The sequence below is a fragment of the Camelus bactrianus genome, chromosome 20, assembly GCF_048773025.1.
Source record: "Camelus bactrianus isolate YW-2024 breed Bactrian camel chromosome 20, ASM4877302v1, whole genome shotgun sequence".
Lineage (NCBI taxonomy): Eukaryota > Metazoa > Chordata > Mammalia > Artiodactyla > Camelidae > Camelus > Camelus bactrianus.
The window spans coordinates 14,032,143-14,060,087 of NC_133558.1; the positions used below are offsets into that span (position 1 = coordinate 14,032,143).

The 27,945-nt window shown below is 43.4% G+C and overlaps 1 protein-coding gene, 1 long non-coding RNA gene and 1 other non-coding gene across 8 annotated transcripts in view; 1 reads left to right on the top strand and 2 right to left on the bottom strand.

The window, feature by feature from the left end:
• The window catches only part of CDKAL1 (CDKAL1 threonylcarbamoyladenosine tRNA methylthiotransferase), a 721,370-nt gene that overhangs the window by 528,096 nt on the left and 165,329 nt on the right, over positions 1-27,945 (top strand). For 5 of the 6 annotated variants that reach the window (XM_010974252.3, XM_010974251.3, XM_010974250.3 and 2 more), the window contains one exon: positions 9,273-10,204. In XM_010974252.3, the coding sequence (XP_010972554.2) occupies positions 9,273-9,479 (207 nt within the window). In that variant the 3' untranslated portion in view covers positions 9,480-10,204. Of the gene's footprint in view, positions 1-9,272; positions 10,205-21,478; positions 21,602-27,945 lie in introns of those variants that run through there. The other variant, XR_012500987.1, reaches the window with a different exon arrangement.
• LOC123614054 (uncharacterized) overlaps positions 636-27,945 on the bottom strand; it is a 34,583-nt gene continuing 7,273 nt past the window's right edge. Inside the window, exons 2-4 of the long non-coding RNA XR_006721515.2 lie at positions 24,853-24,949; positions 5,680-11,175; positions 636-3,515 (exon numbers count right to left, since the gene is read on the bottom strand). This is a non-coding gene — a long non-coding RNA (uncharacterized LOC123614054). The remainder of the gene's footprint in view (positions 3,516-5,679; positions 11,176-24,852; positions 24,950-27,945) is intronic.
• On the bottom strand, positions 4,293-4,365 carry TRNAA-GGC (transfer RNA alanine (anticodon GGC)). The gene has a single exon. It is a non-coding gene; the product is annotated as a tRNA-Ala (tRNA).

Sequence of the window (27,945 nt, forward strand, 5' to 3'; positions counted from 1 at the left end):
GTGGTTACCCTAGTTGAACAGAACCCTTAGGGGTAATTATTTTGAGTTCAACTGATTGAAGATTCACTTTAAGACACCCAGTTGTTAACGTTCAGCAGCGAGCCTGGTTCACAGCTTCCTGGTTACGCTCCATGGAATAAGGGTGGTTTCGGTTGTGGTTTAAGAGATTATCAAAAGGACTTTATCGTCAGCGAAGCATCTTGCCCCAGTTCATTTTCTCTTTTTTTAGCTTTGCCACACCTGTGGAGCAGCTGTAGTTTGTACAAATGCTTATTTCCAGCCAATCATTTGGAATAGATGAGTTCAGATTTCTACCTGTTCATGAGCATTGTGATCGCAGACCTTCATGGTTCTTAGTGAGCCTCCTGGGGGCTGTGTGTGTGTGTGTGTGACCTGCCCCTGCCACCTTATTTCGGTAAAGGTAACAAGTCAAAACTAGGAAAGTGTGAGCTCATTTGAAGGCCTATTTGGTGCTAAGTTTAGGAAGAACGATCAGGAAAGTTAAAGAGAATGAAGGTGTCGGACAGAGGCCCGTAGAGGAGGGCGGAGAAGGCAGCGCCGAGACTGAGCGGCCACCTCGGTTCATCCCTGATTGCCAGGGCCGCGCGCAGCAGTGTGCCTTAGGGATGCTGGCATTGGCGTGCTTCCTTCAGTTTACGTTTTAGGGATAAAATACAGTTATGATAGCGATAGCTTTCTGATATGAAGATAATTTTTTATTCAAAGCAAACTCTTCAAAATTAGGAGATTTTGAAGTTCTCTTCCAAGAGTATACTGCGCTGTGTGATGTATATTTTAAAACAATTTCCTTGCATTGATCACTTATTTAGTTTCAATAGATTTTCTGCATAGGCCATATGTTCAGGCCGGGTTGGAAAAAAAAAGATGATTCTTAAACTCTAATTTATCTTGAGCTACAAGCTATCAAACAATTTTTTCCTTCATCCCTGTTAGCTTCTACTTCAAGCTGTAACAGCGCCTCTGAGCCCTGAGAAAAATTTACACATAAGAAATATTTTGACTTCATTAAAGGAAGTTCAGAGCTTAAGAGTCGTTTTCATATCTCTTGAGTAGGATGAAATGCGATGTTACAGAAAATAATAATGAGGTGATGGGCAGACGCTGAGCTTCGGGTTTTGATATGATTATTTGCCTTTCTTTCATTTGGCACCATTCAAGTCAGAGGGCTGGGCGTCCTGAAAGGGCGGGGTCACCACGAGCACACAGAGGCAGCTCAGATCTATTCCTTTGGTGGTCGTCAGGGCAAGATTATTCAGAATATAATCTGCAATGCATTTGATCACACGGCAGATAGTTTAATAATTTATGTTTGGCCTTATTAGCACAGCCTTGTGTTTACTCTGCTATCACCAAAATAAGATTAAAAACTAAGATTGTAGTGATTTCTTTTTGCATGTGCATATGTTCCGGTTTTAAACTTTTTCTTCGCCACTTTGATGATCTGATAGCAGGTACGCATTTGAGGTGGGGGAGAGGGAAGTTACATGTGATTGGTGTCTGGCTTAGAATTGGTACTGCCCAAAAGTGGTACAGAAAGGCTGGCAGCACTGTGCTCTTATCACATAACTCTGTGACAGAGGTTTTAAAATGTCAATTTTCTCCCAAATGAAAAGGTGTAATTGATTCTGAGTTTAATTCACTTATCCTGTTACATGGCAGCGCACCTGTAATGCGGACCAACTGTACGTATAACCTTCTGTGTACGGACTGCAAGACCTAGAAAATACCCCAGCTTTGGTCTGGGGATAACGGGCATACCTAGTTATGTGACAGTAAGAGGCTCCCAATTTAAGAAACGTCGAGAAAAGTAGTGGAGAAAGCTACCTTGGCGCCTGTAACCCCCTGTGTGTCCTGGTGTCTGCAAGCGACACGAAGCACAGGGTGAGGCTGTCAGTCCGAGAAGGGAGCTGGCGTGTGGAACGCAACTGCTGGGCCCTGGCAACACCTGCAGGTGTCGGGGACGGAGGAACTCACTTAGAAGCTGCCCCACAAGATGGGAAGACAGGTGGCATCTCTCCTACAGGGATGCCTTTCATTTGAGCAGAACCAAACCAACTGTTCCTCATTAAAATACATCTTGCAACACGCTCTAACGTGAGCAGATTAAGTGTGTGTGTTCAGGGAAAATCCAGTGACGTGCCATCCACAGGTCACATTTACGGAGTCTCAACATGGTTCCGAGCTGCAGGACAGGTGGCCTGAAATGTCTCTGCCTGACCTGAGGCTGCCCTTCCTGGAAGGGCCTTCGGTCGGGAAACACAAGGTGACGCCGTCACCTCCATGTAAAGTGGATAAAGTCTGTTTGGTAGGAATCTTGATACTGGTAGTCATTTTAATAATTACACAGTTGCTTGATTTTTCTCCTGTCTTTATATTGCATTATAGGTGCATGTCTGATGTTCCTTCCAGGCTCGACTTAACGTGACCAAAGCTAGGCCTCTCTGCTTCCCCGTGGACGCCTACTCTGGAAACTGGGCCAGCTCTTGCAGTCGGGAGAAACTCGTGTTAGGGAGAAGTGAAGCAGAGCAGGCGTGGAGAGCAGGGCCCTGCTGGGCACGTGGTGAACGTCCCAGAAACAAGGCTTTTCCCATGTAGTACTCTTCCAGAAAGCCTATCGTCCATCCGCCTTTCTTGCTGGCTCCTTATTATTCTGGTTCTGCAGCCATGTTACAGTTTATAAGTATTTTTGATGAGAAGGAGAAGGAGCTGCCAGAGGGGCCTCCCAGCATCATGGCTCTCTTCCAGGGGAAGGCCAAGCCCGTCAGCTCCTAAGAGGAGGATCCTTGCAGCTGTTTGAATATAGAGCTATAGAATGCGAAGGAACAAGCAGACACGCAAATATCCCTTCAGAAAATGTTGACGGACCACCTTCTAGGTACCCTTTCCTTCAGGCCCCTGTTTCTTTTGGCTGAAGGAGCTGTGACTAGGACAAATCAGGGCGGCCCTGGAGGTCTGTTTCCTTGGCAAGCAGCTTTCTCTGTGTTAGCTCAGTGGAAGGCAAAGGCCGTAGAGGAGGCCGAGCCCTGCTGGCCCCCGTCTTCCTCCACCAGGAGGGTTCAGGGGCAGCCAGCCACACGCTGCTGGGAGGCGCCTCGCCCGCCTTCCCCTGTAGATGTGTGGAGAAGGCGGCTTCCTCTGGAGCACGTTCTCTCCTGCTGCTGGTTCAGCTCTGCCTGAACTGAGCGCACTTTCTGGTGAGATAATGAGAGCTCGGGGCATCACATGTGCCACGTGTGCCGGGATGCGGGCCGGCAGGATGCTCGGCCCCGCAGAGCCGGAGCCCCTCACCCATAGGGGCTGCGCACTGGGTTGAGAGAGGTTTTCCTAGTGAGGGTCCTGAGCAGTCAGGTTCTGAGAAATCAGTACGAGGAGGAGACAGGGGCAGACGGTGGGTAGAGAGGAGGTGGCTGGGTCGGGCAGAGAGCAGATTGAGGGGAACAGGTGTGTGGAGTCCTGGGGGGAGGATGTGGCGTGTTTCTTTCCTTTTTAGTTTCCTGGAAGACAACAATATTAAATGTTGAAAGAAAAGCCAGATATAAAAATGGGCCCGTGGCACATCTAACAGTTGAATTCCTCTTTATAAATTGTGGTACCCAGGTCTCCCTTCTTATATGGGATGGTTTTAGTTAAGAGACTTTCCAGAAGGCTCACGCCGTAGACTAAGAGCCCAGGGAGTTAGAGGCGCTGCCTCCACGGTGGGCACAAGGCCCCCTCCCTCATGGGTTAGAGCCCCAAGGACAGTGTCCAGAACAGGGCATCACCATCTCGGCACTGTCGGTAAGTGCCGTGGGAGGCTCTGGCCTTCTGCATTTTCCAAGGCACACCCCTGAAATGGAATATAATAGTGGCCCTTTTTTTAAACCTTCTGTATTCCAGCCACTCCACCTGGGCTCTGGGCATATTAATTCTAACCCTTTCAACAACATCTTAAAGTAGATATTGGTATCTTTACTTCACAGAAGAGGTAACTAGGCTTAGAGAGCTTAAGCCACTTGCCCAGTGTCACACAGCTGATAAATTTCTGGACTTGCATTCGGTTTCTGGTCTGCCAGAATCTGAAACCCGTGCTATTCGTTAAGAAATATGTGTAAGAAACAAAAATAGTTTAAACAAAAAAACAATTTAAACCATATTTGAAAAGCAAATAAAATAGTGACTTTGTAATTTTTAACAAAAGTAACATCTAAGGCAGTTTGCATATTCCATCAGGGCCATACATTACCAGGAATGTGTCCTTTTTAAGTGAATTTTGTTTTGTTTTTTTCCCTTAACAGAGGCACTGGGGATTGAACCCAGGACCTTGTGCATGCCAAGCACACACTCTACCACTGAGCTATGCTCTCCACTCGCCCTTAATTGAGTTTTAAATGTTCAAGACACTTACAGCTCTCATTTAATCCTCATAACGACCCTATGATGTGCAAATACTCATGTTATCTCCATTTTCAAGTGATTTTGTATAGAGGGAAAAAGAGGATAAATTGTTAGAGCCCGGAGCCCATGTACTTGCTGCTTCTAGAACTGGTCCCATTTGCTCCTCGGGGTGTTAAACGTGCTCAAATTAAAGGCTGCTTCTTCCTTTCCCTGGTTGACATATGATCCCTGAAGTTTCTGAACATCAAAGTTGTTTTTGTTTTGGTTTTTAGGGTTTTTTGTTTTGTTTGGTTTGGTGTATATACTTGGATCTACTCTAATAGGATTTGATAAGCTATATTTTTATTATTCTAATAGGATTTGATAAGCTATAATTTTGAAAATTAATAGAATATGTTTAACAATTAGCAAGTAAGCGTGTTTAGAAATTAATCACGGAAACAGTGAGATTTACAAGGGGCAAAAAAACCCATGTTAATCAAAGTTAGCAGTTTCTTGTTGTGTCCTTAGCCTACTATTACTGGATAAAGATGTGGATCTTTTTGATTGAGTAAAAAGGTCATATCCTACTTTGTTTCAAATTTCTGTTTTGAAAAAGACTTCTCTAAATGGAATTTGATTTCTTAAGAATTATGAATCTGAGAGTCGATGTTTGGTTAGTTTTAGTAAACAATACAATTTCTCGTATTTGGTCCATTAAAGTTTGAGCGATACAAATGTGTCTTTAGTGTCAGGAATTAATAACCTTGATGATGTCTAAGAGGTTTATGAAAGGTCCAAGCCTTTCTGTTTACTTTCCAGAACTATGAACTGTGCCAAATTTGTCCCTAAAGTCAGTTATAGACATTGTTGTGTGTGTGTGTGTTTAAACTTTATCTTGCTGTGGTTACTTGTCATCACTTCACCTATAGTTTCATTACATTCCAGAAATGCTACATTATTTTCTATTCATGAATGCTTCCAGCTGTGTGGAAATCTGCAGTAGTTGTGCATTTGCGTATTCGAGCATCTTGGACTTCGTGAGAAAGTCCTTGTATTTCCTGTATTTCTAAATTACTTTTCCTTCAATATCACAGTGGTGCTGACAATTGAAATGTACAAAGCTAGCTGGCTACAGATGACTCCGTCATCTGAGAAACTTTTTTTCAATCTTATATTAGAAATGCGTCATCCAACTCCTGTCACCAAGACGCTGAGTTGGTACGAGGTGAAGATGCTGAAAGCAGCACAGCGCGGTGGAGACAGGCTGCATCTCCCCTCTCTGCTCCGTTGTCAGGCTCCCACCTTGATCTCAGGGAGAGCAGCAGGTCAGGCTGCAGACGCCACTGCACTTCCAGACGGTCCTGTGATGTGTACTGGCCCCTGGGAACAGGAGAGTGGCTTGGCATCAGATAGGTCACTTGTGTTGACGCTGAAGGTTTTTTTCTTTTCGGGCTGAGAGCGCAGGTACATTCCCTGTGCTGCACTTTCGTGAAGTACAATGTATTATAAACCCAACCAAGTGCTTTGTGCTTTGAGACTCACCTAGTCCTGCCCAGGGCAGCCTGACCCCTGGCCCAGCACCAGTGGTCACAGAATAGCACCTTCTGGAGTCGCAGGCCCAGGACCAAGGTCCAGCATTCGGAACTGGGGATGGGAAAGGGACGGATTTTCCCTGAAGCTGTTAGAGCTTAAGACTCAGGGCCTCACACTTGGAGGGGCCCCTTCTGAGGCCCTGTACCTAATTTTGTATTTGTAGTTTTCATATTTTTTGAAGAGCAAGCGAGGGGCCCCACAATATCTGGATCTATGACCCTCCTGAAATTATTTGCAGAATGTGAGTGGGGCTGTGTGTATAGGTGCTTGCACACCCCCATGTTTTTCTGGGGGAATGGTCTGTGGTCTTCACTGATTTCTCAAAGCCATCTGTGACTTAAAAGGGTCAAAGAACTCAGGCCCAGGAGAAATTAATTAGCCTCTTAGTTCTGGACCTGCAAACCCAAGCTTAAGAAGTGATTTTTGAATTGCTGGAGACAGTAGCTCCTGGCTGGAGTCCAGTCGTGTCCGTCGATCACCAGAGACATAGACAAGCATGGCTCTGATCAGTTCTATCTCATCTGTAACGTACATCCTCATATCTACTCTTTCATTCATGTCTAAACACTTACTGAGTGTCTGCTCTGTACTCGAGGCTGTGCAGGTTCCAAGAACCCAGAGATGAATTCGGCAGCCTCTCTGCTTTTGAGGAACTCACGTAGTTTCTGTCACTTTAGCTGTAGATGGACTGCCTTCTTTCCCAGGGTGACCATATCCATGTGCTCTCCTCGAGATCTTGGGGCTATTTCTAGCCAGTCGAAATGAAAGCTTGTCAACATAGTCCCAGCTCCAAAAGACCCCCTAGAAAGCCAGTCTTAGAAGAGAATGGTTTCCCAGGGCAGGTTTGTGTGGACCGCGGAGCTCCGCCCCTTGCCCCCTCTGCTGCGGGGACGACGGCTCCATCAGTCCAGCTGTGAGCCTCCTTGTCCACAGCTTCCAGTGCAGGGAGTCAGCAGGGTGTCCGCCCCAATGCCTGAGGAGCCCAGAAGTAAGTAATGGCTTGACTGCCGTTGGGGTTGAGAGATTGATCCTGGTGGTCAACAGCTGTATTGATTAATTAATTAACTAATTAATATTAACTGTTAATGTAATCAGTCTCCTATAGTCAAAGCAAGACTCCTTCCACGTCTATCACAGTAGCTGGTGAAAATTGGGTTAGGAAAGTTATTCTCATTTCTGCCTGTTCTTTCTACCTCCGTCACCTACTCACCTGAATTCAAGTCCTGTTGATTCTACATCAAAAATCTGTCATTCCCTCCTCTGCGCCCTCTGTCGTCATCCTGACATAGGTCCTCATCACCTTCCACCTCCTCCATCACCACAACCTGCCCCTGGATGCTCTCCCCTATTTTCTTCCCTCCCCCTAGTCCACCCTACACATTCCTGCCAGTCACCTTCTGCTTCTGTGCCCAGTGGGACTGCAACTCCACACAGAGGCCCAAGCTGTTACCAGAAGATTGTTTGAGAGCATGGAAGGAAAGAATAAACAAAGCTAAATGGTCCCTCCAAGACATCTTGTGCTTCTGTGGACTTCTTGCTTTTCTGCAGTCACGCCTTGTGCTGTGCTGTCCCTGGACTGCACCCCGCCCCCCAGCATTGTTCCTTCCATCCAGCACCCTGCTCTCCGCTCTCCATCTCTCAAAATGTTACTCAGGTCTCAGCAGGAGAGGCAATGATTGTAAAGCCTGTGCATAAGGTGGAAACCTAATATCATGGAACCCAAATTACATTTTGAAACACTAGAACCACCCTGGGAGCGGCCGCGTGCCCCTGGTCCACTCCTCCCCACACCTGCTAAAATGCATCAAGGAACACAGATCACCCGAAAAGTCTCACAGTCACATCTCCTAGGTCTTCATTCTCCCTCCAAGCAGTATTTCCCAGCCTTTCCGGGTCTGGCGCACAGAGAAAATGGCGGTGTTCTCTGCACACCAGGGTGAATGGAGGGGCTGTGCACAGGGAGGGCCTAGGGCAGCCCTCCTGCTGCAGTGTCCCAGCCGGGAGTCCCTGTCCAAAGGAATGTGTTTGCTGAATAAAATGGCTTCCATGGTTTGATCCTTTGTCATTCTTCTTTTCCTGAGTGGATATGGTTGCGTCCCTAAAAGTTAGGTACATTTGTGATATGACTCCACTCTGCATCAGTTCTACTCTCCGTGAGTTCTGCCTTGATTCTCTGTGAGCACCATTTGTCTCACATAGTCTGTGTATAATTTGGAAATTCATGAACTTGGTCTGACCCCTCAAGGAAAGGAACTGTAACTTATACCTAACATGGCCCACCTGGCATCTGGTGGGTGTTTTTGCCTCTTTTGAAGAAGTAAGTGATAGCCGCTTCTTTCATCAACCTAAAAATTAGCTTCTGCACAGCAAAGACCATCAACAAAATGAAAAGGCAACCAACCAAATGGGAGAAAAGATTTGCAAATTACATAACTGATATCTGATAAGGGGTTGATATCCAGAATATATAAAGAGCTCATACAGCTCAATAGCAAAATATAAAAAAAACAGTTTCCTCAAAAAACTAAAAGTAGAACTACTATATGATCCAGCAATTTTACTTTTGGATATTTATCCAAAGGAAGCAGAAACACTAACTTGAAAAGATACATGCACCTCCATGTTCATTGCAGCATTATTTACAACAGCCAAGACATGGAAGCAACCTAAGTGTCCATCAGTGGATGATTGGACAAAGAAGATGTGGCATATATGTACAATGGATTATTACTCAGTTGTAAAAAAGAAGGAAGTCTTGACATTTGCAGCAATATGGATGGATCTTGAGGGCATTATGCTAAATGAAATAAGTCAGAGGAAGAAATGGAATCTAATAAAAAAAAAAAGAAGAAAGAAAACTGAATGAATACATAGATACAGAGAACAAATTAGTGGTTGTCAGAGACAGGGAGGTGGCAGGTGGGTGACATGGGTGGAGGGGGTCAAATGATACAAACTTCTAGTTGTAACATAAATAGGTGCTGGGGAATTAACGTACAGCATGGTGACTACAGTTAATAATGCTGCATTGTATATTTGGTTAGAGAGTAGGTCTTTGAAGTTCTTATTACAAGGAAAAAGTTTTGTTAACTATGTTGTAACTAGACTTATTGTGGTAATCATTTCACTGTATACAAATATTGAATCCTTGTGTTATATGTATTATATCTCAATATATATCAATTATATCTCAATAAAAAAAAATGCTCCTTCTAGAGATCCATTCCTTGACTGGTATCACAAGAGAGCTTTTTTTGTAACTTTAAAATCTTTCGTTTTCCTCTATGTTTTTCTCTTCCTAGGAATTCAGAAATAGGCTTGGGCATCACCTGAACTCAATATCCCACAGCCCAGCTGCAACTCCACGGGACTCGGCAAGTTCCAGAATGGCGCGGCGACTGCAAAGGCTGCACCAGGACTGTGCGCTGACGCTGTCTGTGGGCATGGCTCTGTTTGCTCTTCTTTTTGCTTTTTTGGTCAAGGTCTATAATGAAAACATAACTAACTGAAGCCTCTGTGAAGAAGAATAAATTTCTAATTAAAATCTTCAAAGAAGAGGAAAGCAACCACATTAATTCTCAAAAGGCGATAATTTCTTCTGGTCTCCCCATCTGCTCTTCAACCACACTCTTTAATGAGGCTCACCCCATCTCACATTGAGTTGGGACCACGAGTTATTTGACCTGCAACCTAATAACAGCTGCCATAGCATCTCTTTTCAATTAAGCTCCTTTTGGTTTATTTTTAGCAAGAAATGCAAGTGGCTGCATTTTCTTTAAATCGCCAATCTTCAATCAGGGCTTATTTGTAGGGTGGGTCTGGTCACCTCTTCCATATGCAGGAAGAATTTTCCATTTTCAATAAACATTTGTAAATGTTTCTTTTCTCTTGATGCCTTGTTTGGGGTCCTGATGCTATAAGCATCTTATTTTCCACAGCAGCTGTATTCCTGAAAACTTTATATGGAGACCTGATTTTGGATCTTGAATCCTTTTGGAATGCACAGGGAGAGTCTGCCAGTTAAAGGACTCCTGGCAACATTTTGAGAAGTCTGAGGAATCAGCCACTTCCTAAGCACCCACAAACTTTCAAAAACTGGATTTGTCTAAACAAGCTCTGCCTCTTTTCTGACATTTTTGATCAATTACGTCGTGTTTATTTCTACCTGACATCACTGGCCATTACTAAATAAAGTGATTTCTTTCACAATAAAAGGAATTGGTGTAATGCACAAGTCTCCTGACTATCAGAATTTAATAAATTACTTGGATTGTATAGTCACAGGGAAATCAGGCGCCGTGTGGTTACCATGGGACAGCTTTCATTTTGAACCTCCACCCCTGTTCGGGTCTTCTTTTTATTCAAAATGTTTTCAGCCTCTTTTTTTGACTTTAAGGAATCCAAATTAAAATTATGTCATCAGTTGCTGAGTTTAAAAAAAAAAAGAACACAAAAAACTCTAGTACTAGTTAGTACATTTCTCCGGAACCTGGTATGTGCTTCTAAGAGTAAATCACATGTAAAATGCAAGGATCTGCTCATGTCTCTACAAGAGCCCTGCAGCGGGACATCCACTTGGGATTCCTGTGCTAGCAGCAGGAGGAAGGAGAAGACTTGGCAGGGTATAGGAGCCTGCTGGGCACTTCATTTCTTGAGAGATATACAGTCATTTCTTTGTTAATAAAGAGTGGGTTCCAGCGTGGTGCTTATTTAATGAAAACCTAGCAGAGGTGGAAATACTACCCAAAGCCTAGAGTCATGCTCTCTAGGACATAAGGAAGTTTCACATCCAGTACAGATTGGACACAGAAAGCTTTTTTTCTACTCCTATCTGAGACTTTTCCTCTCATCTCCCTCATCTGTTTCTTTCCTCCCCTCCAGCTCTGTGCCTGCCTCTCCTCCACTCTCCTTCCTTCATCTTTTTCCGTAAGAGAGTGATACATCCAGGGTTCTGACAGCCCTGCTACCCCCTCACCAGCCATGGTGGGGATTCTCAAGGATTGTTTCGGCCGTGCAGGATCGTCCCCACTCCACCCCAGCTGTTACCCCCAGTTAGGCTGCAGCTCCACCCTGCTCTTCGGTCCAGAAGGCGTCGAAGCCCTGCAGCAGGAACGGATCATACCTAATAGCGGTCCCCATCCTGGTGACCAGCTGGCGAGGGTGTGGCCGTGGTCTGAAGGCCCAGCTTGCTTTTTCCATGACCTGCTAGAGGAAGAGAGAGAAGGGTGGGTGTCTGCTGACCACACAGTTCTCTTGCGGACAGAACTCTGAACATGACTAAACCTGGAAGCCGAAGGAGCAAGTGTGGTATCTGTAAAGCTGTCCCCTTTCCAGCTCCTCTCCTTCTGCCCACAGGGCGGCTGCACATCTGCCCCTCTGGGGTTAGGCCTGGCCATGTGAGCTGCTTTAGCCTATGCAGTGGGAGTGGAAAGGCCATGTCTTTCTTTGGACAGACGTGTTCAAATCCAGTCTGCCACGTACTCTTCCCACCGCAGAGGCGATTGTGGACACACGTGTCAGGATGAAGCTTCCTCAGTCTGACTGCCTCAGGGAGTGCGAGGGGCAGAGCATCCTGCCTGCGTGTGCCAGACACACATAGAGCAAGAACGGAACTTGTGCTCCGCTGAGCCGCTGAGATTTGGGAGCTCTTACTGTGGCGTGACGCAGCCTGCCCTGACTGATACAGAGTCGGGCACGAGAGGATAATCGACCTGTTTGTAATCACAGTTTATGAACGTAGCTGTTCTTACGCCTTATCACATTCGTGAGGGCTCTACCCTCATGACCTAATCACTTTTCAAAGGCCTCACTTCCCACCATCACTTTGGGGATTGGCTTTCAACGTGAATTCAGGGGTGCCTTGGGAGGGACAGACCGGGAGACAAATTCTATGGTAAGATCTTTTCAAGATTTTGGCCAATTTTTTTCTTAAATTGTTTATTAGAGTAAAACAAACATAGGAAAATGCAAATATGTGTACATAAATACATGTACCTAAATGCATATATATAAATCAGAGGGAGACAGCTTGATGCATTTTCAAAAAATGAACACACATGGTAACCAGCACCAGTAGACTCCCCATGCACCTTCCCAGCCATTAACTCTGTCCCTCAAAAGGTAACTACTATCTTTACTTCTAACATCCTAAATTGGTCTCCCTGTAACGGAGTCATACACCATGCACTGCTTTGCATCTGCCTTCTTTTGCTCAGCGTTGCTTGTGAGATGCATCCAGGTTGTGTGTGGCAGTAGTCCGTTCACTTTCGTTGCTGATTAGAATTCTTTTGTGTGAATATACCGCATTGTAATTATCCATTCTACTTTTGAGTTACTTCTAATTTTTTGGCTACTAGAATAATGATGCTATAATTCGTGTTTTGGTACACAAAAGCATGCATTTGTGTGAACTTAGATCGAGGAGTGGAATTGCTAAGTCGGGGCATTTGCACATGCTCAGCTTTGGTACACACTGCCAAGTGGTGTTTTCAAGTGATTGGACTAATTTACATTCCCATCAGCTCTGTCTGAGAGTTGTGAACGCAGTCCGCTTGCTGAGGTGAACCCTGACATTCTCCGCACTGTTTCTCCTCTCTGTACCTTTGACTTTGTTCAGCAGACCTTGTCTCTGTTGTCTCTCATCCATGAGTCAGCCTGATTTTGATAATAATGATTATTAATACTGATAGCCATCAACTGTCTAACCTTTAAACATGTTGGACAAAATGATGTACACTTTACAAGTGTTTATCAGTCCTGAAAACACAGCCTTGAGATACATTTTATTAGTCCCATTTTACTGAGAGAAAAAAAATCTAAAACTCACAAGATTAAGTAACTTGGAAGGATCACAGATCTACTAAGTCATAAAAGCAGGACCTGACTCCAGAGTCTTGGCTCCAATGCTGTGCATCCTTCCTGCTCCCAAGACTCTCTTCCACCTCAACTTGACTTGTGCCAACAGATGTGGATCTAAGATTGACCCCGTGGGTGCTTGGGTTCTGAGGGGGCCCGGACCCTCCCTCCGTATCATCCTGCTCCAAGAATCTGCATGGTTCTGGATGTACTTTTAAAATATTACTCAAGTTTCTTTTCTCTTGCTTCCTTCCTCCCTCTTTCTCCCTCTCTTTCCCATTCTTCCCTGGTTCATCAAGTGCAAAACTGTCAATAGGATAATGTTAAAATTCTTTGCTGAAACTGCTTTGTTGCTGGGAAAATGTGTCGAAACATCAGATTTCCGTATGTCCTTCAGTCAAAACAGAGGCTTTTCCATTGACTTCACTCCAGGTTGAAAATTTCAGTGTCTATTATAAGATGTCATGGAGAGAGAATTAGAGTTACAGATGAAGCTTCAAGAGTTTTTATCGTTATAAAATAAGCATGGGAGATAAATGAAGAAGGGAGAGAGCAGCAGAAAAGGAAAGAAAGGAGGGAGTGAAAGAAGAAAAAAGAAGGGATAAACGATATTCTTAAGGCTTGCCTGGCCCCTGGGCACCCCAAGGTGCTGTAGTGAACTCATAGGAGTGCCATGGGATATTTTAAATTTTTGTGGGAAACACCGCGACATCTGTCAGATACCAAGCAAACTGTTAGCTCAGAATAGTTCACAGTTTCAACATTAAAATGCGTAAGATTTTTTGATGTTACCATATCTTTGTAAGACCAGACTTAAGGCAGTTGCTGGGATAACAGGCAAGTATCAACTGAAAATCAATGTGTAACAAGAAATGAGGGTGATGTTAATTCAAGGTTTGAGAAGTTGTACAGTGCCCAACAGATGCACAGCTTTCATTCGTAGGTAATTATGGTAATTTTAGAATGAAATAAAGATACATTTATTTTAATTTACATGTATTTTTTTAAGTTTTAAAAATGTGCATTGAATTATAGTTGACTTACCATATTGTATTAGTTTCAGGGGTACAACATAGTGAATTGATATTTTTATAGATTATATACCATATAAAGTTATTGTAATACTGACTATACTCCCTTTGCTGTACAATAACACGTATTATTTTTTTCAAACCACTTTCATGAACTATTAAGACACAAGTATTTATTATGTTGTTAAGACCTACTTACTTAATAAACAGACTGGTTGGCTGTTTCTTTTGGCTGAGGGGTACCATGAATCAAGAAACCTGGGAAACCTCTGCTCCATGGTACAACTCAATCTAGAGGACCCATGCCAAGTTTATATTCATCTGGAGTCCTAATCATTTCTCAAAATATTTTTAGTTTTTGAAAGTCGATTCATCAGTAACACCTGTTTATGCCTGCTCTACTACTGAGCTTGATTTTTATGATGTTGAAACCATAAACTTTGAGTTAAGGAACCATAAAAGAGTTAAGGCTCTGAAGCAACTGGGATTCAGATCTCAGTTGTTTTCCCTACAAATCTGAGACAGATAGTATAGGGAAAGAGCATGAGATTTTTGACATCAACAAAAGTTTGGTTTAAATTTGCAGCCAGACCACTTCCTGCTTCTGAGCCTCATTGGTGAGGCAGGGACAAAGTTCCATTGCCGGGTCATTGAAAGATGAAGTGAGATCACAAGAGTCAAACAGTGGGTCCTTGGCACACGTTGTTTCTTCCCCTTTCATGATTCCTTTAGCCATTTAAACATGAAAACCAATTTTATAAACAAGGTTAGGTGTTTTAAATTTTGATATTAACACATGACCACCCAAAAGCACTATATATGGAATAAAAAGATTCCTGCCTCAAGGGATGTAGCATCTAATTCTAGCAAATGCAGCAAAGGAAGGGAAGTTCAGAGAAAATGAGTTGCAGCTGTATTTGAGGAACTCAAGTTAATGACTGCTGGGGAGCACAGATTTGGGGGGCGACTTAAGATCAAGAAGGAGATTTTTCCATGGCCAAAGATGAAAAGAGCAAAGAGATTAATAGGGAGGCCTAGAAGTCATGCCCTCCCCAGCCCTACCTTGGGGGTAAAGGAAATGCAGACGCTATTATTCTTCATTAGTTTTCTGTCAATTATTTCCTACCAGTACTGCTTCCTAGAGTTCTATGGCCGAAATATCCCAACTGTGTAGCTGTTGAAGCAAGGAGTTTCATTTGGCCTCTTATTAGGTTTTCCTAGTTTATGGGCATCTGAATATACTTAGAAGGACTGATGAGGCAAATGCCCAGAAAAGAATGTGTGAAGGGGACCCGGGAACCTTGGATCAAGGTAAGGGAAAGCTTGGGGTTCAGAAAAGCCTGAAGAACTGGGAATTTTACCTCTTGAGTTTATCTAATCTGCTTTTAATATGCCTAATTAATCATAAGAACTATAGATGTTATCCCAGACTGTCTGATTCCAAAGTCCAAGCTTTTAACTTTCATTTTTAACCCCCTGTTTCCATAGAGGAATAGAACACATGTGGTTTTTAAACAGACCTAAAGATTTTCAAATAGATATAAACTAAGTTGTTTACTTACGGCTCAGTGTACTTGGGCCCAACCTCTGTGACCTAAAGCCTACCATCCATGTAATGGATACATATGCAATGAAGTAGTGAGTCTAATTACAAACTATAGCTTCCTTGTGAAGTTGAGTGTTACCTCCCTCAAAGAATTACTTTGGACTGAGTCTGATGACACTCAATCCTGAAAGTAGTTCCTTGTACTATCTTGTGAATCTTTGCCTTTGCAGGAGGAATTTGTGTAATGTTTTTATTCTTGCAGGTTTAATTTGTTTAAAAATAACCAGAAGTAATTTAAACATATCTAGTGAGGGAAGCATAAGATTGAAGTAGATGTGTTGATAGGGGTCCCTGGGAAAATTCGTTCATGGACCTTGGTTCTCTTAAGAAAATACTTTGCAGCAAGACTTTTTTCCCTTAAACACTAGACTTTCCCCACTGACTAGCAGGAAGAAAGAAAAATCCAGGAGCAGATGGATTTACAGGTTAATTCTACCAAACATTTAAGGAATAATTAACACTAGTTCTTCTCAAACTCTTTCAAAAAATTGAAAGAGGAAGACTTCCTAACTCATTCTATAAGGCAGGCATTTCCCTGATATCAGAGCCAGAGAAAGATGCCGTAAGAAAAGAAAATTGCATCTATATTTATAGGGAATTTTGTTTGGCAGAAATACTCAATAAAATATTAGTAAATTAATTTCAACAGCATATTAAAAGATTATTTACCATGAACAAGTGGGACTTACCCCTGGAATACAAGGGTGAGTCAACATAAAATCAATCAGTATAACACATCACATTAATATTTTAAGAATTGGGGGGACATGTGATCATCTCAGCTGAAACAGTAAAGGCATCTGACAAAAAACCCAACACCTTTTCATGATAAAAACTTCTTAGAAAATTAGGAATAGAAGGGAAGTTCCTCAACATGGTATTTATGGAAATCCCACAGGTAACGCATATCAGTGGGGAAAGACTGAAAGCTTTCTCCTAAGATCAGGAACAAGCAAGGATGCCCACCTTCACCGCTGATATTCAACATCGTATTAGTAGTTCTAGGGAGAGCTGGTAGCCAAGAAAAAGAAATAAAAGGCATCCAAATTGGAAAGGAAGAGGTAAAACTATATTTGCAAATGACATGATGATCCTATGTATAGAGAATTCCAAAGCTTCCACAAGAAAGCTACTAGAGCTAATAAGCAAACTCAGCAAAGTTGTAGATTATAAGATCAACACACAAAAATCGTTTCCATACACCAGCAGTGAACAATCCAAAAAAAGAAATTCAGAAAGCAATTCCATTTATGATAGCATCTAAAAGAATTAAAAGAATTAAATGCTGAGGAATAAATCGCACAAAGGGGTAAAAGATTTGTATGCTGAAAACTAGAAATCATTGCTGAAAGAAAGTTTTACGTATCTAAATAAATGGAAAGATACCCAATGCTCATAGATAGGAAGACTTAACATTGCTAACATGTTAGTGCTACCTAAAGTGAGCTACAGATTCAGTGCAATCCCTGTTGAAATAGCCTTTCTTGCAGAAATGGAAAAGCCAACCCTCAAATTCATATGGAATTTCAGGAGGCCCCCAACTACCGAAAACGATCTTGAAAAAGGAGAATAAATTTGAAAGAACACTTTCACTGTGCACAAACACTTTCCAACTTCAAAACTTACAACGTGGCTACAGCACTTGAAACAATATGGTACTAGTGTAAGAATAGACATATAGATCAATAGAATAGGATAGAATAGAGATCTCAGAAAAAAATTCTTCACATAAATGACCAATTGATTTTTGATAAGGGTGCCAAGATCATTCAGTAGAGACAGGACAGTCTTTTCAACAAATGGTGTTGGGAAAACTACATATCCACATATGAAAATTAACTCAGAATGGATAAAAGACCAAAGTAAACTTGAGTTAAAATTATAAAACTCTTACAAGAGAACAAAACATTGGGGGAAATCTTCATGGTATTGCAGTTGGCAACAGTTTCATAGATGTGACCCTGAAAGTACAGTCAACAAAAGAAAAATTTTAGACTTTATCACAATTAAGAACTTGGGGCACATGAAAAAAATGCTCAATATCACTAATTATCAGAGAAATGCAAATCAAAACTGCAATGAGGTATCACCTCACACTAGTCAGAATGGCCATCATTCAAAAATCCACAAATGATAAATGCTGGAGAGGCTGTGGAGAAAAGGGAACCCTCCTACAGTGCTGGTGGGAATGCAGTTTGTTGCAGCCACTGTGGAAAACAGTATGGAGATTCCTCAAAAGACTAGGAATAGACTTACCATATGACCCAGGAATCCCGCTCCTGGGCATATATCTAGAAGGAACCCTACTTCAGGATGACACCTGCACCCCAATGTTCATAGCAGGACTATTTACAATAGCCAAGACATGGAAACAGCCTAAATGACCATCAACAGACGACTGGATAAAGAAAAGGTGGTATATTTGTACAATGGAATACTACTCAGCCATAAAAACCAACAACATAACGCCATTTGCAGCAACATGGATGCTCCTGGAGAAAGTCATTCTAAGTGAAGTAAGCCAGAAAGAGAAAGAAAAATACCATATGAGATCGCTCATATGTGGAATCTAAAAAAGAAAACAAACAAACAAAGCATAAATACAAAATAGAAGTAGATCATAGAGATAGAATACAAACTTGTGGTTACCAAGGGGGCAGAGAGTGGGAAGGGATAGACTGGGATTTCAAAATTGTAGAATAGATAAACAAGATTATACTGTATAGTACAGGGAAATATGCACAAGATCTTATGGTTGCTCACAGAGAAAAAAATGTGACAATGAATATATATATGTTCGTGTATAACTGAAAAATTGTGCTCTACACTGGAATTTGACACAATATTGTAAAATGATTATAAATCAATAAAAAATGTTTAAAAAAAAAAGAACTTGTGTGTGTCAAGAGACTATTGAGAAAGCAAAAAGACAGAATGGGAGAAAATATTTACAGATCATATCTCTGACCAGAGATTAAAATTCAGATTTTATAAAGAACTTCTGTAACTCAACAATTAAAAAGCAAACAATCCAACTGAATATTTAAAAGGTTTGAGGAGACATTTTTCCAAAAAAGTTACACACTTGGCCAATAAGCACATGAAAAGATATTCAACATCGTTACTTTGCAACTAAAAAAAAAAAAAACAAAAAACAAATAAAAAAATAACAAATGTTGACAGGGAGGTGGATAGTTGGAAACCTCATATATTATTGGTGGAAATGTAAAATGGTTCAGCCACTGTGGAAAATAGTTTGGCAGTTCTTCAAAACTGAAACCTAGAACTACCCCATGACCAAGCAATTCTACTCCTAATTATACATCTGAAAGAATTGAAAGCAGGGACTCTAAAAGACATCATCATACTGATGTTCACAGCAGTATTATTCACAGCAGTGAAAAGGGGGAACCAACCCAAATATACATTGATGGATGAATACATAAACAAAAGGTAGTTCATGTGTACAATGGAATATTACTCAGCCATAAAAAGGAGTGAAATTCTGACACATGCATGGATGGCCCTTGAAAACATTATGCTTAGTGAAATAAGCCAGACACAGAAGGACAAATATTGTATGATACCATTTGTATTGAAGTACCTAGAGGAGATAAATTCACAGAGACAGAAAATAGAGTAGAGGCTACCAGGAGCTGAGGGCAGGAGGAAAGTGGGAGTTATTGTTAACGGGTGCAGAGTTTTTGTTGGGTACAATGAAAGTTTTACATGTAGATGATGGTGATGCTTACAAAGCATTATAAATGTATTTAGTGCCACTGAATCATACACTTACAAATCGTGAAAATGATCAATGTTATGTTATGCATATTTTACCAAAATAAAAGTCGCATTACAGTATAAAAGTGTATGGTGAAGTAGTGTAGCTAGAGTGAAGGATATCCAAGAGGAGCGCCCAGAAATTAGACTAAGAAATAAGCTCAGGTTGAGAAAAGTTTTGATCTCATTCAAAGGTATTTAGACTTTATCTGATAGTCAGAGAAGAGCCACTGTAGGCATCCAAACAGGCTTCTAAACATTGCAGACTCTGAAGAGCGTCCTGTTCGGAAAGACACGCAGTGCCTGCCTGGAGGATGGCTTCTCCTGTTGATGATCCAGGCCAGTAGTCTCCCCTTCCCTGATCCTATACTGACACTTTTGGAAACGTACAGTGTCGTGATCACTTTTCAGGGACTGTGAAGCCAGGCTTAGGGAGAGTTAAATGTCTGGCCTCGGTTTTGAGTCTTTTACCTCTGTCCACTTCCAAGAGAACCATTAGCAAGCATCAGCTTAGCCGGTTGGTGATGGTTCTTATCATTGCTATTACTGACAGCAGTATTGCAGATTTGGGGGTCTATTTGTTTCATAGTTGTTGCTGTAACATATAGTGGAACTGGATGTGTGGGTCCCATCATTATTTCAATTAAGAAAGTGCCTCAGTAAGAATCAAGCTCCTGTCTTTGTAGCTCAGCATATGTGATCCTTAATCCTCGCTTTGGCACTCCCACACTCAAGGGCTTCTGGGGACCTAGCAACCCTCTGTCCCTCCAGCACCTGCTACCTTCTCGGCTTATCTACTGTGATTCAAATGAGTGACTCCAGCTTTCTGGGTTTGATCTTCTGTATCTCAAATTCTATGAAGACACCTGTTCAGTTAAGAACTCACAGGCTCTATTCTCGGTAAATGGATCTGAATATACTTAACCAAAAGGCCACCCGGGAGAACTATCTCGGGCCGGGATCTTAGACAGCAGACGCTCCTGCTTTTTTGTTTCTCTGTTTTTTTGGTTTTTCAGCCACTGTGATTTCGCAGCTTTGCTTGGTCTCATTTGAGATACAAAGGAAAGGCTTCTGCTGCCCTTGCATCCTCACAGTCCACTATCCTCAATTCCAAACTTCACAGGGAAACTCTGAATTCCTGATTATTGGCCCATGGAGGTGTCAACACTTGTCATCTCTACAGGACTGGAAAAACTGGGCTACAATTTGGTGTCGACTCCGTGTTTTGGGCCTGAGGAAGTAAACTTGATTAGACCATAATCTCTCACGCAGGAAACAACGGTGAATAGTCAACATCACGTCTCATTTCGCTCCCTATCCAAGAGTAAAATCAGAAGCCAAACAGAAAATGAACCAAGGGGTGGGGTTTATAGAGTCTGGGTCCCATCTAGAGAAAGCAAGGGGCTTCTGAAATCCGCTTTTAAATGTTTTACATGGACACGCATTCAAGATGGGTTGGATTTTGTGTCATCGAAAAGAATGACCCACATGCCTCTGAAAGGTCTGCCCTTGACTGCTTCTCACCTTTCCTATTTTTATATCTATTTTTTCTCTGATTTTCCAATAGTTTTCATTCTCCTATGTATCTCCTAAGTGTAAGATCTCTAACCCCATCCACACAGGGTAAGATTCTCAAGCCTCCAATTAAGATCCCTTCTCTTTTTCCCTCTTTACACAGCGTCCTCTAAGATTTTTGAGGTTAGAAAGGTTGAAAGTTCCAAAGCAGTCTTACAAAAAGCACAAGTTAGTTGGATCCCAGTCTAAAAATAAATCTAATCTTACCAAACCAGCTTGCCTTGAGCAATCAGAATTATAGAAATTACAGGAAAATTCACTAGCTAAAAATGTTGCATTTCAGGTATTTCAGGTTGGAGAATATTTTTAATGCCTTAAGACACAAATCAAAAGGAAAGTGGGGGGGTGGGAGGGAAGCAAATTAACACCAGGTTTCCCTCATGCTCTGTGGCAAAGTGAAGCTGTCTATCTGAGAGCTGCAGCAATGCCAGTTAATATTGAAAGCAAAACTTGTGGCAACCCAACACTGAAGGCACAAGGAGAGACCCCTGGGAAGTCACCACCAGCTGCCTTCTGGTAATCAGTCCTAAACAGCCTCTGGTTCTCTGCGATGTGTCAGGGAGTTTAAACTTTCCTCCAGTAATGTTGGAAATTTGAGTCACACAGGAGGACTGCTCTTTCTCAGCACTTGATGATGTGTGTGTCTCTCCACCTCCCCTAGGACTTGGTCTTGCTTGAAAAGCTGGGGTGGTGAACCCTGAAGATCATCCGCCTAAGGGAAGAGCAAGAAGGGCTCCTAGAAACCTTAGAGATGGACCGCCTCACCTTACAGGTGGTGAAACAGGTGAGGAAGAGTTCAGTGACTTGCCTAAGATCCACTCCTCTAGTCTGGAGCATTTCTGAGCAGGGAGCCCAAGTGGTCTTTTTGGTGTTGAGATGCTTTGGGACTGGGACTTACCTGTGTCCAGAGCTGTATCATAACTGAGTGTATCTGAACGTATCCCCTCATGGCTAAGACGGCCTGTGCAGCCCGATGCCAGCTTGGGCCAGAGGTGTCCCCTGCAACTGTCTCCATCCCCTGAGTTCTTAGTCCCAGCCCCAGAAAGAAGGCAGTGGGGGACACTGTGCTGAACTGACCCACATTGACTTTTGTCTCTCCACTGGAATGGGGTTATCCAAAGGTGAGTTCCCAAAAGAAACCTGAGTGGAGTTTTAAAGTTCATATTCCTTAGACTCCTGAGCTCATCCAGTCTTTGCTGCAACTGTGCTATGCTTGGTAAGACAGTGACCACTCTTCTTGAAGGGCTCTGGAATCTGCAATCTCTGCCCTCCCCATACCCAGAGCAGCATGGACGTTCACACTTCCCTTCTCAAACTGACCCAAGGGCCCCATGTACTGTCCACCACGTTTGGTGCCTTTGGTTGGGCCAGATTGGCTGCAGCAGCCTCTGATTGTCCAGTGCACGCAGGTCGTAGAGCGCCCACTAGAGTCACTGACAGCCCTGTGGGCCCAGGAAGACCCAATGTTTCAGGGCTCAGGGCTTGGTTTCTCATTCCCTAATTCTGTGACCATGAACGTTGCCTTCCATTATAGACAACTTTAAAAGATGAAACACCCTAATTCATCCTCTGTCACAGTGAAAATTTCTCAACACTTAGTGGCTGGGGTTAAGATTTGAGGCCTTTGTGACTGGAGCTAGGAGACACCCCCGAGGCTCTGTTCTGTTGTTGGAGCAGCAACAGGAAGTTGATGCTAAATTCCAGCAATGGAAACGGCAGGAGGACCTGGAGTGGACCAGAAACAAGGAGAAGGGCCCTGGGTCACTGCTTTGGAGGAAGCTGAAGTCATTGTACTTTGCCATTATTGGTTTTAGAAATCATGCACCAGGGTTGGTTGGATTGCCGTAAGAGTCGAAGCAAATGGAAGCAGTAGCCAAAATACCTATAATGCCTGAGGCAGTAGTAGCAGAAGTAAATCATCATCATCATCATCATCACAGCTACCATTTACACAGAGCCAGGCACTTTCCCAAGCACTTTACAGGTATTAGCTTATCTCACCCTCACAGCCACCCTGAATAATTATTCTAGATGAGGAAACTGAGGCACAGAGAGGTGGCTGGTCCAAGGTCATTAGCTGGTAAGTGGCAGAGCCAGGATGATAACCCAGGCAATCGGGTCCTGGAGTCCTGCTCTTCACCAGTTTGCTTCACTGCTCCCAAGCTAGAGCATGTGGGGCCTGCAGCGTCCATCAGTATGCGTCAGACAAGAGGGTGGGCAGGGCACAAGCAGAGGTACTGAGACCATGAACACAGGAGGTGCTCAAGGTCAGGTGAGGGCACTGGGAGGAACAAAACCCCTCCTGGACGAAGACTTTCCGAAAGGGAAGGACAACTTGGCAGATGTTTTGTGAGTATTTCCTATGTGTCAAGCACCGCACTTGGCATTGGGATAAAAGAAATGAACAGGACAGACACCGCCCCTACCTTTGTGACGCCGAGGGGCAACTGTATTCCAGCTACTCAAGGTAGAAAGTACAGGGAATCATCCGAGCGTAGGAGGGACATCTAACCTGGGCTGGGGAGGTCCCTGAAGGCTTTCTAAAGAATGCCAAGTCCATTGAAAGAGGCAAGGGCGGGTGTCATGAGATTGTGGGGCAAGCAAGGGGTATAAACCAGACTGCTGAAAGATGAGGGGAAGCAGAGAGGTGGGTAGAGTTTGAGGAGACTGGGGTAGAGGACTAGTGGAGAGGAGACGGAGTGGGTGATACCTGTCTTTAACAGAAGCTATCCCAGGAGGAAGGACCTTCTAAGGGCAAGTTTCCTTTCATCGGAAGAGGGAAATCTAATGCCTAAAATTTGCCCTAAAAAATCATCAAGTGAGGAATAGTAAAGCCCACATCTGAATTTTATCTAATGTCTAAAAAATAAAGTCATTCCGTAGACTACATCTATTTTCCTAAGCAATTGTATTTAGTCCCTTCTCTTTTCTTTCTGACCCTCTGTAGGAAAAAAAAAAAAAATTTAATTTTAGAATGACTCAGTTCTTCTCAGAACATCCCCTATCTTCAGAAGGTGGCAGGTAACAAGTTTTCCCTTTGCTAATTTTCTCTGTCTCTAAATGTTTTGTAATCAGATGTGGTAGCTCCAAATTCTCTTTATTCCAAACATAGCCAGGAAACAATTTCTCAGACAGTTTAACTTTGATAGCAGGTAATTTTAATCCATTGCAAACATCAACCTGACATGGACTTGCTTTCTTCATTATTTTAATTACTCTTTGGGGCTACTTCCCCCTCCCCTGCCCCCCTGCTCTTTCCAGGAAGGAGTGGATAGAAATTGGCAGCTTTAATCCTATCATGCCATGGACCAGATAATTTTTTACTTAATAGTGACATCATTTAGCTGCATACCTTAAGTAATGAAATTTGTTTGTGAAACTCTTTATCTTAACCAGGAAAAGGGAAAAAGTTACCTTTTTTGATGGGAGGTCACTCACCTCTGTCACACTGCTGTCTGTGCTGTTCTGAACAGCTGACAGTTTCTGTTAATTTACTCTCACTCTGCAGTTCGACTTCCAATATGGAAAGCTAGAGTGATTTTTGAATAACAGCAAGTAATATCTGGTGTGGCAGCAACTGGCAACTCTGACATGGAGCTTGGCTGCGGCCATTATCCAGGATTCCTCACTTCTCCTTGAGAAGCAATTTCAATTTCACAGGCTGGAATTAAAATTCCCCGTGGTATGCATAGAGCAACTGACACTGTCAAAGTGATTTCAGGCTGCTGAGCTCTTGCTGGGCTATGAGTGAAAGAACGAGTTCCTCCTCGTGGAAACGGAGGTCCGACAACTTTAAAACTCAGCCCCTTTGATATGTTTTAATTCGCACCGAGGTCAGCGGGCGCTGCCTCCTTCCAGCAAAACTTGTTACAGCACTAGACTGTGGAAGACGGGTGTTTTCCTAATGATGGAGCAGAAGTAGGGTTTGGGGGAGGAAGAAGTGCTCAGACTAGGAATGAAAATAATGAAGACGGGCCCGGCTCTTGGACGAACTAAAAGAGGAGACAGAAATACGGACACCTTCTGAGTGCTAACCTGGGGGAGGGCACAGGGCGTGTGCCCTTTTCGGTTGTCCTCCGACAGGTCTTCGTGGAGAGCCTCTTCTTGAAAATCAGGTGGGGCAGCCCCGACCCTGCAAGGAAGGACAAGTAGTGCGTTATAAAGCTCGGAGCTTTGGGTGTCACACCTGCCTTCCGGTCCCGGCTTCTCTAACTATGTGATCTTTCATAGCGAAATTTAACCTCAAGACTGAATCTCCTTCTCTGTCAAACAGGGCTCATAACAGCTACCTTGCAGGGCTGTGATGGATCAGACGTGAAAAATGCTCTGTTCAGTGGCCTATCCAGTGGAAATGCCAATTAAACATTAGCTGTCCTTAACAAACAGAAAGGCTTTGTTCCATCATGAAGTTTCTCAGACCTCAGGACTTTTGTCACAGCCGAGTACCATCAGCAGAATTGCTTACTTAATAGTTTTCTTTCAGTCAATCACTTTGGAGACTTAAATGTGTCTATTTTAAAAGACAATGTTTATTACAAATGGAAAACCTACGTCACTTGCCATCCATAGAAGGTTACCATTTAAAAAAATGAAAAATAAAAAATGTTAATAAATTCTACTTAGCGTTACTTAAAGAACGCTCTGGACTTGAGGCTTCCAGGATTCAGTTAAAAAGACAAAATGATTTTACAAAGTCAAGGGCGTACTTGCTCCCAGACTGAGCCTTTTCCCTCAGCCAAGGCCTCAGTCTTCCTTCCTCACCAGCTACTCACCCCAGCCTGCATTTAGGGACCTGATCACTTTCCATGAGATTGCTTGTTTCATTTCCTGTAGCCTCATTCTAATGTTTGAACACAGGGAAAGAAGCATCTTGCAGAGAAGTGTGTCAGCCCCTCTGAGTTCTTCACTCTACTCCCGAGCCCCCGATGTGAGTTTACAAGTGAAAACACATGGGTGAAAGTCATTTTCTTTCTGATTAGGAAAGAGCAGCACCTCTGAATGAGTGGGCAGCAATCCAGTAACACCCATTCCACTCCTGAATTTCTTGGTGGTCAGGGGCCTCCATGGGACAAAGCCAGCAGATGTTCCTCCCCCACCCTGGGCTCATTCCTCCTGCCTGAGTGCCCAGCTCTGCGATACAGGCCTGAGCGCAGACACTTCTCGCTCATTTTTATGCTGTCCAGTTACACGTTGTTCAGTACCTCTTCACGTGAGTGTGTCCTTCACCTCTACCATCTCCTTCGTCCTTGTCTGATCCTACCGCTCAGGGCTTCCAGCAGGGCAGGTCTCTGCCCATGGGAATCTCCCAGGAAACTTTAAAAATCCTACAGCCAGGTTACACCACATACCATTCACATCTCACATTGGTTCTCAGCCTCAGCTGTACATTGGAGTCCCCTGAGAAGTTTTAAGAACTACAGAAAACTTGGTATCACCTCCAGAGAAAATAATGTAATTGGTCTGGAGCAAAGCTTGGCATTAGGAGTCCTACAAGCTCCCCAGGTGATTCTAATACGTGACAACACTGGGGAACCACTGTGCTGTCAGTGAGCCCCAGCTATTACCAACCAGCGTTCTGGATTCCTTAATCAACAGACACTGGTAAGAGGCTGGAGGAGAAACTCAGGCAAGGCTTTACTGGGACTCGTGCTGCGGCACGACGGAGCGAAAACAAGTAACAGGTTCCCATGCTTGCTCCCTGGGTGGGGGCGAGCTGGTCACTTAAGTGGGGGAGGCTGGGGGTGGATGGATGGGGCATGCTGGATGGGTGGGTGCTGCGTGCAGGGATCATGCGCGTCCCCCGCTTTTGCTCCCGACACCTCAGAAGTTGGGCTTTTGGTCTTTTTGTATCTGGTTGCTCATAATTTGCCCCAACTGCACCTGTACGTAGTTACTTTTAGTCCCTTGCTCCTCTTCTGTTGCTCATTTGTCCAGGTGCAAGCACTATGGTGAAGGGCCCCAGGCCGCAGCCTCATAGCCGTCAATAGTTTTTAAGTGCTCCGCAGGTGATTCCAATGTGCAGCCGCGACCGAGAAGCGCTATATTAAGGCAGCTTCCTTCTCAACAGAAAGCTTATGGGTGCCGCTGGGCTGGAAGCTGCCGTCGGCTGCCTTTCCTGTCCTTAACAACTGGACTTCTGGAGGCCGTGTCACTTGGGCCTGGAGACAGACCACAGAGAGGACACTTTTCAAAATAATCTAATCTCTACAGGCTTGTAAAACACTGCTCACCAACATGTAGATTCGGGAAGGACGTCTCCACCCCTGGGCTTTTTTACGTCTTCCATCCCTTCTCTGCGCGAGGGCCCTCTCAACAGCTCGGTGAGATTTGTACCTTTTATTTGTGGGCAAAGGGGTATGAGGGTGCTGTGGGTAGAGGGAGGGAGCAGACTTTCTGGATTTAATGAATTTTCTTGGGGCTGGCCTGTGAGCTGTTCAAACTCTTGCTGGGGACTTTGTTTTCAGTGAGTCCTTCTCTGCGGTCATACTATCTTGCTGATTCCAGAAGGGTGAGAGTGTGTTGTGCTCACAACCGTCTGCTTTGATTTTAAATGGAGATCAGAACAAATATGAGATTTTTTCCACTCATTTATAATGAATCAAAATTAATAATTTAACATTGTTTCATGTGTGCCTGAGCTGGGTTTCACCTATGGCAGAATGTATTATATCAGAGGCCTTATTCATGACTTTAAAATGATTTTAAAGCGTTTCCAGAGCTCGACCATTGGCTCAAAAGCTGGCTTTAGGGACAGGTTAAGCTAAAGTCACCTTTGGGAAACAGATGCTGTTTCATCTACAGCAAAAATGAAAGAGATAAGGCTGGAGATTCACTGATAATTACTATGAAAGGAAGTTGTGAACTTGAGAACATAAATCTGACTCTGAGTCAAGGTGGAACCAAACATTAGGAGGGAGTTTCCTGGATAATTCCCCCAAAATATCACCCTGACACACACTACATGTACATTGGTCCTCCTTGGAATTCATCCAGAGGTTTTAGAGATTGAGTAACAACATGAGTTTGTTAAAATGATAATACCGTGTGTTAAGCACCTGTTTCCTACCAGATGCTGTTCTAGGCCCCTTTCTGCACGTGGACATATCTAATGCTTTCAATAGCCCATTT